The following is a 12977-nucleotide window of genomic DNA, read 5'->3' as shown; positions in this document are numbered from 1 at the left end:
TTTTGTATATTTTCTTTGGTGAAATGTCTATTCAAGTCTTTTGTCCATTTTTAATTGGGGTGCTTGTCTTTTTGCTGTTGAGTTGTAGGATTTCTTTATATATTCTGGATATTAAACCCTTATCAGATATGTGGTTTCCAAATATTTTCTCCCTTCTGTAGGTTGTCTTCTTACTTTCATGATGAATTCCTTTGATGCACAAAAGTTTTTAATTTTGATGATGTCCCATTTATTTTTCTTTTGTTGCTCATGCTTTAGTGTAAAGTCTCAGGAACTGTTGCTTAACACAAGGACCTGAAGAGGCTTTCTTCTAGGAATTTTATACTTTTGATTCTTATATTTAGGTCTTTGATCCATTTTGAGTTCATTTTTGTATATAGTTTGAGGTAGGGGTCTACCCTTCATTCTTTTGCATATGGTTATCCAGTATTTCCAGCACAATTTGTTGAAGAGACTGTTCTTTCCCCATTGAGTGGACTTGGCACCCTTGCCAAAAAATCAATTGGCCATAGATGTGAAAGTTTATTTCTGAGCTCTGAATCCAATTCCATTGGTCTATATGCCTGACCTTGTGCCAGTACCATGCTCTTTTGATTACTGTAGCTTTGTAATAAGTTTTAAAATCAAGAAGTGTGAGTCCTCCAATTTCAATCATCTTCTTTTTCAAGATGGCTTTGGCTATTCAGGGCTCCTTACTTTTCCATATAAATTTGAGGTTTGGCTTTTCCATTTCTGCAAAGAATACTGTTGGAATTTTTATTGGGATTTTGCATTGAATCTGTAAATTGCTTTGGGTAGAACTGATACCTTAACAATATTTAGTCTTCCGATCCATAAACAGGGAATGTGTTCCATTTATTTAGGTCTTCATTGATTTCTTTTTGCAATATTTTGTAGTTTTCCATTTATAAATCCTTTACAAAGTTGGTTAGAGATATAGCTAGATATTTGATTCTTTTAGTTGCCATTGTGAATGGATTTTTTTCTTATGTCCTCATCAGATCATTCATTACCAGTGTATAGACACAATCCTGATTTTTGTGTGTTGATCTTATACCCTGTTGCTTTGTCGAATTAATTTATTAGCTCTAGTAGTTTTGTTACATATTTTTCTGGATTTTCTAAATATAGGATCATATCATCTGCAAAAAGGGAAGGTTTTACTTCTTCCTTTCCAATTTGAATGTCTTTTATTTCTTATTCTCACCTAATTACTCTTGCTAGGACTTCCAGGATAATGTTGAATTTCAGTGGTGACAGTGGGAATCCTTGTCTGGCTCCTGATTTTAGAGGCAAAGCTTTCAGTATTTCCCCATTGAATATGATATTAATTGTGAGTTTTTCATATATGACCTTTATCATGTTAAGGGTATTTCCTTCTATTCCAAGTTTTTTGTACGCTTTTATCAAGAAAGGGTGTTGGATTTTGTCAAATGACTTTTCTCCATCAATTGAAATGATCATTTGGGATTTTTTCCTTCATTCTATTAATGTGATATATTACATTACGTCATTTTCTTAGCATACGTTTGCATACCTGGAACAAACCCCCTTGATCATGGTATATAATTCTTTTAATGTGTTACTGAATTTGGTTACTAGTATTTTGTTGAAGATTTTTGCATCTACACATATAAGAGGTAACGGTGTGTAGTTTTTCTTGTGCTATCTTTTTGTGGTTTTGGTATCAGTGATATTGGTCCCATAGTATGAGTTTGGAAGTGTTCCCTCCTTTTCAATCATTTGGAAGAGTTAGAACAGAATTGTTTTTAATTCTTCTTGGAATACTTATTAAAATTCACAATGAAGCCATATGGTCCTGGGCTTTTCTTTTTGGGAGTTTTATTTTTGTAAAACTTTATATTGTGTACTATGTTCCCATTTACAGGACATTTATAAAAGAATTCAAATCCCATACAGAGAATCCAACATACTTCTACCCTCCAGATAAACAGATGCACCAATTTTAACATTTTTCCACATTTTCATATCATTCTGTATCTATCCATCCATCCATCCATTTCCATATACTTGAGTATAGATTGTATACATTATGCTCCTTGATCACTTAATACTGCCATATACATTTCCTAAGTGCATGTAACCTCCTAAAGTTGCTCCCTGATCACTCCTAAAGTTATCAAATTCAAGCAATTAAACATTGCTAGAAAGCTTACAGTCTGTATTCCAATTTTTTCACATGTCCCAATAATGTCCCTTTGAGCCTTTTCTCCTCCTTAATTGATCAAACTCTTTACTTATTGGTCTGTTGAGATCCTGTAACTTCTGAGTCTGTAGATAGCCTATGTGTTTCCAGGAACTTGTCCATTTCATCTAGGTTATCTAATTTGTTGGTGTACAGTTGTTCATAGTATCCTCCTAATCTGTTTTTATTTCTGTGGCGTTGGTAGTAATGTTCCCCCTTTTTTTCTGATATTGTTTGTGTCCTCTCTCAGTCTAGCTAAAGGTTTGTTGATTTTATTGATATTTTTAAGGAACCAACTTTTAGTTTTGTTCTATTTTTTAAATTGTTTTATTTATCTCACTCTAATCTATATTTCCTTCCTTCTGCTTGCTTGGGTTTAATTTGCTCTTCATATTCTAGATCCTACTGCTGAAAGGTTAGGTCTCTGATTTGAGATCTTTCCTCCTTCGTAATGTAAGCATTTAGAGGTATAAATTTCCTTCTGAGCACTGCCTTTCCTGCATCACATAAGTTTGGTATGGTGTGTTTTTGTTTTCATTTGCCTCGAGCTATTTTCTAATTTCCCTTGTGACTTCATCTTTGACTCATTAGCTGTTTAAGATTATGTTAATTTCCACGTTTATGAACTTTCCAGTAGTTTCCTTTGTTATTTTCTAGCTTCATTCCACTGTGGTCAGAGAAGATACATTGTATGATTTCAATATTTTTGAACTTACTGAGACTTGTTTTGTGAGTTAGTATATGGTCTATCTGGAAAATGATCCATATGCAATTGAGAAGAATATATATTCTGCTGCTATTGTGAGAAGTGTTCCATATAGGTCTGCTAGGCCTTGTTGTTTTATAGTCTTCTATTTCCTTATTATCTCCGTCTAGATGTTCTATCCATTATTTAAAGTAGTATATTAAAACATACTACTCTTTTTTTTGGTCTCTATTTTTTTATTGTCTCGTTTAAAAAGATACATAGATCATACAAAATGGTACATTAAAAAATATAAGCGGTTCCCATATACCCCACTCCCCACTCCACCCCCACTCCTCCCATATTAACAACCTCTTTCATCAGTGTGGCACATTTATTGCATTTGATGAATACATTTTAGAGCACTGCTACACCACATGTAGTGGATTATAGTTTACATTGTAGTTTACACTCTCTCCCAGCCCATTCAGTGGGTTATGGCAGGATATATGATGTCCTGCATCTGTCCCTGCAATATCATTCAGATCAACTCCAAGTCCCGAAAATACCCCCATATCACACCTCTTCTTCCCTCTCCCTTCCCTCAGCAACATCCATGGCCACTGTCTCCACATCAATGATACAATTTATTCCATTGCTAGAGTCACAATAATTCTATAGTAGAATACCAGTAAATCCACTCTAATCCATATTTTATTCTTCCGTCCTGAGGACCCTGGGATGGTGATGTCCACTCCACCTCTAAATCAAGAGGGGGCTTAGACCCCACATGGCTGATGGATGGAATTCTCCTGCTTGCAGCTGTGGACACTCTCAGTTCTCTGGTGTGGTGTTGACCATTCTCACCTCCTTATTAGCTGACCTGGGTAAGTCCAATGAACCAGAGAGTAGGTGTTACAACTCTGCTGAAGCTCAGGGCCCAGCTGGCATGGACAGTCCAGAGATTCAAGTCTCCTGAGCATACACCAACCCCAGTGCCAACCACAGTTTAAGTAAAAATGTCAGAAGAGGAATGTGCATAGAGGTCACATCTGAGTCCAACTCCATCACAATCAGGAGCACAAATTCCAAAGTAGGATGCACTGGAAAGGTACTGAACTCCAGAGCCATCTGCCATGACCATAGAACCTGGGTGTCTCCGTAACCCTCAGGAGCTCCACTACCTGGGGTTGTATCTACTTTGACTGTCTCTGGGATCCTGCTGAGATGTGTGTAAGCGTGACCCCTCTGATGACCTCCTGACTCATTTTGAAGTCTCTTAGCCATATAAACTCAGTTGTCTTTACCATTTCCCCCTTTTATTCAAGGTCTTTTTCTAGTTAAAGCCTACTACTCTTAATGTAGAACCTTCTATTTCTCCCTTTAAATCTATCAATATTTGCTTCATATATTTTGGGGCTTTGCCAATAGATGTTTATATATATTTATAGTTATGTCTTCTTGTTGAATTGACCCCTTTATCAGTATACAGTGGCTTTTTTGTCCCTCATAACAGTTTTTAACTTACGTGTATTTTATCTGTTATTAGTATAGCTACCTCAGCTCTCTTTTGTTTACTATTTGCATTGTATATATTTTTCCCATCCTTTCACTTTCAACCTATTTATGTCTTTGAATTTAAGGTGAGTCTCTTGTGAATAGAATATAATTGGATCATGCTTTTTAAAATCCATTCTACCAACCTCTGCCTTTTGACTGGAGAATTTAGTTCATTTGCATTCAGAGTAATTACTGATAATGCAGCTTTCTTCTGCATCTTGCTATTTGAACTTTCTAAGTCTTTTACATTTTATGTTTCTCAATTTTTCCATTAATGCTTACTTTCATATTTATTTATTTATTTGTATTGTACCATTTTGAGTCTTTTATTTCTTTCTGGATATATTTTTCAGGTATTTTCTTTGTGGCTACCATGGGGTTTAACTTTAATATCTTAAATCTATAATAATAATGTTTGAATTGGTACTAATTTAACATCAATAGTGTATACAAATGCTGTTCTTATACCCCTCCATTCCCCCACCTTTTTGCTGCAGCTTTTACAAATTATATCTTTTTTTATTTTTAAGATTTATTTTATTTATTTCTCTCCCCTTCCCTCCTGTTGTCTGCTCTCTGTGTCCATTCACTGTGTATTCTTCTGCATCCGCTTGCATTGTCAGGCAGCACCGGGAAAATACCTCTTTTTTTTTTTTTGCATCATCTTGCTGCATCAGCTCTCTGTGCATGGGGCACCACCCCTGGGCAGGCTGTGCTTTTCTTACGTGGGGTGGCTCTCCTTGTGGGGTGCACTCCTTGTGCGTGGGGCATGGGGCGCCCCTGTGTGGCATGGCACTCCTTGCATGCGGCAGCACTGCACTTGGGCCAGCTTACCACATGGGTCAGGAGGCCCTGGGTATCAAACCCTGGACCCTCCATTTGGTAGGTGGATGCTCTATCAGTTGAGCCATGTGTGCTTCCCCAAATTACATTTTTATACATTATAAATCCCAAACCATAGATTTGTCATTACTTTTATGCACTTGTATTTTAGAACCTGTAAAAATTTAAAAATGAAGTTCCAAAAAAATGGAAAAATATTGGCATTTGTAATTACTCATATGGTTGTCTTTACTGGAATCCTTTATTTCTTTATGCCTCTTGAGCCTCTCTCTAGTGTCCTTTCCTTTGAGTTTGAAGAACTCCTTTTATCATTGCTTGTAGGATAGGCTGAGTGGTGATGAATCCTCATAGCTTTTGATTATATGGGAATGTCTTAATCTCTCTATCATGTTTTAAAGATAGTCTTGTAAAATATAAAATTATTAGTTGGCAATTTTTTCCAGCACTTTAAATATTTCATCCTACTGCCTTCTTCCCTGCATGGTTTCTGATTAGAAACTGGTAATTAATCATATTGGGACTCCTTTTGTACATAATACATTGCTTTTCTCTTGTAGCTTTCAGAATTCTCTCCTTGTCCTTGGCATTTGACATTCTGACTATTATGTGTTTGGGTATGTTTTCTTTTGAGTTCATCTGTTTGGGGTTTGCTGGATTTCTTGAATGCCTATTCATGTCTTTCATTAAATTTTGAAAGTTTTCTGTTATTATTTCTTTGAATATTCCTTCTGACCCCCTTTTCTCTTCTTCTGGGATTCCCATTATGTGTATGTTGGTATGCTTGATGGTGTCCCACAGGTTTGTCAGGCTCTGTTTACTTTCAGTCTTTTTTCTTTCTGCTCCTAACCTGAATCATTTCAATTGTCTTTTCTTCAAGTTCACAGATTCTTTTTTCTGTCCTAATCTGCTGTTTTAACCCTCTAGGGAAATTTTCATTTCAGTTATTATGGTCTTTGAGTGTTTCTTTTTGTTTCATTTTAAATTTCTCTTTATTGAGATTCTTATATTGTTCATTCATTGTATTTCTGATATCCTTTAGCTATTTCTCTGTGTTTTCCTTTATCTCTGAGCATACTGAAAACCATTAAAAAAAAAAGTCTTTGCCTAGTATGTCCAAAGTCTGTTCTATTTTGTTAATGGTTTGTGAATTTTTATTTTGTTTCTTTGGAAGGGCCATCATCCTGTTTGTTTGTTTTCTAATCTTTTATTGCACACAGTGCATTTTAATAGTTTAAAGTGTTACCTATGAGATTTAGTCTCTGGGCTACCTTCTTAAGTGGGTGTGTGTAGGGTTTACTCTGCTCCCCCTCCTGAACAGGGCCAATGTGACACAACGGGAGCACAGGCTGGCTCTGCACCTTGTTGGGGAAGGGTTGGTTGGGGGATGGGCAGCAAGGGCACCATGAACTTCCTATTGTTTTTTAAAGCTGTGTCCTTATTTGACACTTGTTATTGCAACCCCTTAACTGTTTTCTGGGTGTCTAAGGAAGATGGCTCTGCCAGTTTTTACTAGTTGTCCAAAGATTCTGTGGGAGAAAAGTACCTTGGAGCATCATTCTCTGCCATCTTGCTTGACTACAAGCCCTGTATTTTATCTTATGGGGCAGATATCATCATTATATTCACGTGAATTTTAGCATCCGTGATTCTTGACTATAACAGTTATTACTGTTTGCCAAGTGGTGGGTTTTCTATTTCCATCATTCTGATGTTAAATTTTAATCAGAATACTTAAATGTACAGTCTTTTAAAGTGAAGATATATGACTACTATTTTTCTAGTTTACACTTGGGGGAAAATACATTTGGAGGCTCTGTGATATGCCATTGGATTAACTGCTAAAATAAACCTTGTAAATGTATTACTTAAAGGTAATTGCATTCTAAGTAATTAATTCATTATTATTCTTAGCAGTTGTAAGAAATTGTATTTTGAAAAATCAATTTTCATGATTTTATGGGTTCATTAATTGAATTTTTTGTTTTTTTTTGGCCATGAGCTTGTATCTGTCCTTATAAATGGATAAAGATATTTAAAGTTTGAACAAGAATGAAAATTCTTACACATTATTTCCCATGTTTTGCTAATTTTGGTTGGCATTGTAAAAGAGATCACTTAGATTAACAATACATCTTGATTTCATCCAATGATAGTTCACTTTATTCAGCCTCAATGTTTGCTGAAAGAATTTACTGGAAGTTGGAATCAGTACTCCCTTGAATGAACTGCATAGAAAGTAGAATTCTTGTGGGTAAAACGCATAGATTGTTTAATCAGTAGTTTGACTATTAAGCATTTTAATAACTTCATTTGAATATTAAGTGATCCTGTTCAGCAGTTTCCCTACCCTTTACCATTGTACATAGAAAACTAATCAAAGATTGAGTTCTAGTTTTAATGCCAATTTTTCTTGCTTTCAGTTTGAAGGGAAACAAGAGAGTGAGTTTTAGCTTTTGGGAATCACTGATATCAATGAATCTTTCACCAGAAAAATGTGCAAACTCACCTAATACATTAGAGCAAAATGCTATCCAATGTCACACTGGGGGTAGGTGGGAGGTGATAGGGGAGGGGAAAGTGGTTGCCAGACTGAGGTTTCCAGATACAGTTTACCCTCCTGCCATATGGTACAGCTCATCTTTCTTGGTGGTGTAGCTGGGCACCAAGGCTGCACAGCCCTTCTGGCGACTTGTTATTTCCCTCCAAACCCCTCCCTCTACTCCTCAATATTGTCCTCTCCTCCTTTACTCCCCAGTCTGTTTGAGTCCCTTGCTGTTTCTGCACTCTTCTCTTACCTCTCTCACCAACCAGTCACCTGTTCAGGAAGATAGCTTAGAAGATCAAGAGAGAAAACTGACCACTTCCAAATGGATAAAACAAAGAATTGTGAATAAATATACCAAAGCCCTTCCTTTTCACCAGAGTACAACTCTTGCTACATTTTCCCTCCGTGACTAGAGATGAGGAAGAGGTGATGAACGCATTGGGGGAATACGTCTAAAATCAATCGCTTTTGCAAATAGTGACCACTACCACTGAAGAGAAGGCAGGAGAGTTACTGCACCCCTCCACTCCTTCAAAGGCAGGGTGGCATGCAGAAAGGAAGTTTGTGTGTGTGTGTGGAGGGGGGCGGGGGGAGCGGGGGGAGGTCGAGGAAAAGGGGCCAGGATCGGTTATAGCGAAACCTTTTACTGTTTCGGAAAATGCAAAGAACTTGAACTTCTGGAAACCTCGTCTTTGCCTGGTAACTTCTTTACCTCCCGCAGCTGTTAACACTCGGCGCCCGGCCCAGCCTCAGGCCCGCCAACCGCTCGCGGCAAACCTTGGCGCTCTTGTGCGCGCCCCCGCGGGCAAAGACCAAGTGGCGGTGCGGCTAGGCGCGAGCCGAGGGTGGGTGCGGGGTAGGGTGTGGGTGGAGTGGGGGAGAGGACTGGCGGCAGCGCGCTCGGGGACTCCCTCCCGGGCTCTGACGTCACCGAAGAGCCGGCCAATGGGAAGCCGGAGAGGGGGAGTCCCGCTCCCGAGGCCGCCCCGCAGGCTTTTTAAGTGGTACTCTGGGGAAATTCTCTAGGAGCAGTAGGAGGAGTGGGGGCAAGTGCAGGCTGGGGGTGAAATATGGCCCTGGGGGACGAGACTCTAGGGGTTTGAAAATTAACATCAAGGCTGTCTTAGACCAGGGAAGGAAAACGGGAGACCACTGAGGAAAAACCAAAGTCCAGATCGGGCAGAGTTCACTGGAAATGGAGTGGAAACTGGAGCGCAGCGCCCCACGGAGGGTCCGTACGGAAGAAGAGATGCTGTGGGTGAGTACCGCGGTTTTCCTCATTCCAAGTCCTAAAAGGGCTTCTTGCACCGTTTCCAACACCTGTTTAGCACCAAGAAAAACTAAATTCTGATCTTAAATCTGAATTTGTAATTCAGTTATATTCTGGACGTACTTGGTTGCTTTTTAAAAAAATTTTAATTTTAAAGTAAATGTGGTTTGACAAGCTGAAAACGTAGAAACATTCCACACCTAAATTCATGTTTTTCCTGTGAAGTTTCTCCCTCAGTATCTTATCTCTCTTTCAAAGGAGAATGTCGTGCGGATGTTCGCCAGAGATTTGGAACAGAAGAGAAAGCAAAGATCCCCCAAGGTGAGTGTCCAGTTCTTGCTCTTGTTCTGTCTTAATTCTCATCTTGAACTACCTATAATACTTGCTAAAGAAGTTATTTTTAGAAAGTGTAGGCTGGCCTGCAGAAATGAGAATTTTTCTTTGTTGCCAATCTCCTATAATGTCAGTAACTAATTATGATTTACCGAAAATACGAAAAAGGTTATCAATTAATGAAGAAATATATAACATTTAATTATATACTAAAAATAATTCTTTAACAAAATGGTGTTTATTTATATCTGAATGGTGCTTTCTAGTTTTTGCCTCAACAGCAAAGATGAAGCCTGGGTGTGTCAGGTAGGCAGTGCTTTGCTAGCTGGCTGTTATAATTTTATTTTAACAGTTGCTAGTTGCACTCCCCTCTGTTGCATTCAAAAGCATTCTCCCCAAAGAAATGGAAATGGAGCCATCTTCTGGACAATGAGTAGAAGTGGAATAATCCACAGCCTTTAGGCTAGCAATTTAAAAGTTACTCTAATGCAGCATTTTTCTCCTTGAAAGACCAAATCCACTGATTACAAAGACCTTAACTTGCTTAACCCCAAATTTGTATAAAAATCACACAATTTAAATGTTTTTCTTATTTTTCTTCACAGAAAACAGCCATTATATACTTTGTCTCCTATCGTTACCATTCTACCTTGCTCCTCTAAATAGTTCACAGTCTTTAACTTTTATCCACGGACTCTACTTTCAAATCCATCATTATTTTTATAGCTTTTTTCTAGATCTCTAAATTTGTCTATATTCAAGTGGCAACACCATAAACTGAACACATAACTGCATTTTCAGAACACAGTGACTAAAGGCATTTCTAGTAGGAGAAAACTAATGGCATTTAAACCCTTAAGTTCCCTAAATAATACTGATTTCTTTCCAACACGTATTGCAGTTTTGTCTCATGCCCAGCTTATTTATTACTATGACTCTTTGATATTTTGCTGCCAGATACAGACAACTGATCTTTTGGTCAGTAAATAGAAATAATTTGAAAAGCTGTAATTTACTTAAGTAATTTTGTTAATTCATTTCTACTTCAATAATGTTTTTGTTATCCAAGCTTTTAATTTGAAAAACCTAAGTGTGAGTATTCTGAGAGATTTTTTAAAAAGTTTTTCATTGGATTAAAGTGATATTGATTTTATTTCTCATAACAATTTTAAAGACACAAGTTTTTGTCAATAAATTTACTTTAATGTGAATATGAAGATTAAAGTTCTGCCACTGTGTTTCATATTAGAAGTTTAGCCTCAGCAACTTAATGGGCCATGAAAAGCAGCAGTGACCTGAATCAGGTAGGCAGTGTATTGTTAGCTGGCTGCTTTGGATCAGTTCAGCAGCCGGGACTACCTGCCACCTGCTTCTGGATAAATTCATCTTGTTAATGAAGTGCATTGGTTACCTGTGTGTGATGGGCTGGCAGTGTATTGTTAGCTGGTTGAATATGTGAATGGCATCAGCTAACATTCAGCTGCTATCTTATTGCATATACTATGAGCATCAGAGTGTAACTAAGTGTGTAATTAACATATATCCTTTTTTTAAAAGTAAAAAGAAAAAATGAGCTAAAAATATTAATACATAATTTTGAATTAAAAATATATTGCTGAAGTCAATGAATATGATTAAACTCTAGGCTTAAATTCCCTTAAATCATATAAGAAGTATGCATACAGAAGAAAATTGTTTTCTCATTGTGTACAAAATAAAAATTCTACATATTTATAATAGAAAAAATATATATCCTTTTTGCTATGACCCAGTACACTCTTTACCATAACAGTTATTATTGCTATTCCAGAATATTATTGCTATTCCAGTTATTATTGCTATTCCAGAGCAAAGACTCTATTTCAGCTAATTATTTTAAAAATTTCCAGCAGTATTTTTGGAGTTTTATGTAGGCAGTAGTAAAGTATGTGTGAAATTACATATATACATATATTTAATGCAGAGTTCTTAATATAATGACAGTTTGAATTGGACAACCTAAAATGTTTCCCCACATTTCCAGCTAAATCCTTAATATTTCTGGGCCCTCAGTTTCTTAATATGGCATTAGAATAGGTCTCAATAACTATGTGTGTATACCACCACAAGGGAGAATTGAAGTAATTTATCAGATGAATCAGTCAACTAAAACATTTTCAATTGAAATATCAAAATTTGAGAGTTCTTTTTTGTGGGGGAAGTGGGTTGAATTGTTTGGAAGACTTGCCTTAGTTCTTCACTTTATTTCTGGTAAATTCACAGGCTCATAAAATGCTTGGAAGAAAGTATGAGATTTAGCTTGTGAATCGGGAAGAACTGACCATATATGATTTTAAATGCTTTCTCCTTCATTTGGAGGCCATTTTGACCCACGGTGCACTGTCGAATGTGTGCTGGGTCTCAGGCACATAGTCCACTCACATGGACATTTGCAGCAAGTTAGTGTAATTGGTTTGGTGGTCTGGTCAATTAGTTACCCTCTAAGTGAGATGTGAGAAATATATCACATTATCTACTGTATTGGGTGATAAGCTATTGGTAAAATAATTTTTATTCTAATATTTAAATTTGAATATATTTCTAGAACCATGGGCTAAGCAGATATCTATAATTTGATTCTAATGCATTGTACTATTTTCAAATCTCATCCACTCTTTGTTTTTGCCCAAGATCATCTCATTTTCAAGATCATTGTGCTTATGTGCCCCTTGCATGTAAATATTGCTTTTGTCTTTTTTTTTTTTAAGGTTAAATTTCAACATGTTATTTTCTATAGAAAGCCTCTAACCATCGATAAAAATAAATAAAACCTACTTAACATAGAAGGCTTGACTTTTGTGTTTTAATTTTTTAAAGAGTAAGACATGAAATGCCAACATTTATACTCAATAAATAGAACAAATATTAAAGCAGTTCTTCAATTCCACATCATTAAGAGATGATGAGAAAGGGAGGGAGGAATGGAATGAATGGAATGAAATAAAGATAAATGAAAGAAATCATTGGGTAAGGAGGAAAACAAAGACATAAATTCAAAATGAAAATGTTTCCATAGGAGGGAGAATGAAAGAGAGGAAACCACACCTGTGAAGTCAAGGGAAAAGCAGAAGGAAAAGGGGGTTTAAAAAGAGAAGGTGGGAGGCTCTGCTGGTTATGAAGTGTTTTCTCCCAGGCATTTTCTCTTGGGAAAGCCACTGTGCTGTTCACTTGTGATGGCAATGTAACTACTTCCCATCAGTGCACTCTGAAAGGCTTCCTATTTGCTGGCTAGTCTTTATTCACCCCAAAAGATAAAGCTTATTTTGCAAGATATGGCCTAACAGTTTTACTGAGGAAGGAGAGGGGAATGGTGAGGAGTGTGGTATGTTAGCTTCTAGAAGATAACAGTTATTAGGATTCTATAATTTGATGGGATAAATGAAATCAAGCTAAGGCCTAAATATGTACAGAGTGTCCCTATACCAGCTCTGCCCAAAGGAACTAGTTAACATGATATTTTGTACATGGACCACTCAACAGTTTTCAGCTTATGCAA

General features: G+C 36.9%; 1 protein-coding gene across 2 annotated transcripts in view; it reads left to right on the top strand.

Moving 5' to 3' along the window:
• Nucleotides 1-3147: 3147 nt before the first annotated feature.
• The window catches only part of CDC20B (cell division cycle 20B), a 72067-nt gene continuing 62237 nt past the window's right edge, over nt 3148-12977 (top strand). Inside the window, exons 1-3 of one of the 2 annotated variants that reach the window (XM_058309020.2) lie at nt 3148-3778; nt 8967-9097; nt 9368-9430. In XM_058309020.2, coding sequence (XP_058165003.1) covers nt 9035-9097; nt 9368-9430 — 126 coding nt within the window. In that variant the 5' untranslated portion in view covers nt 3148-3778; nt 8967-9034. Of the gene's footprint in view, nt 3779-8878; nt 9098-9367; nt 9431-12977 lie in introns of those variants that run through there. The other variant, XM_004483488.3, reaches the window with a different exon arrangement.

This window comes from Dasypus novemcinctus, chromosome 2, assembly GCF_030445035.2.
Source record: "Dasypus novemcinctus isolate mDasNov1 chromosome 2, mDasNov1.1.hap2, whole genome shotgun sequence".
NCBI lineage: Eukaryota > Metazoa > Chordata > Mammalia > Cingulata > Dasypodidae > Dasypus > Dasypus novemcinctus.
Note: the sequence above shows the minus strand (reverse complement) of the source record. Positions and strands in the feature narration are given on the sequence as shown.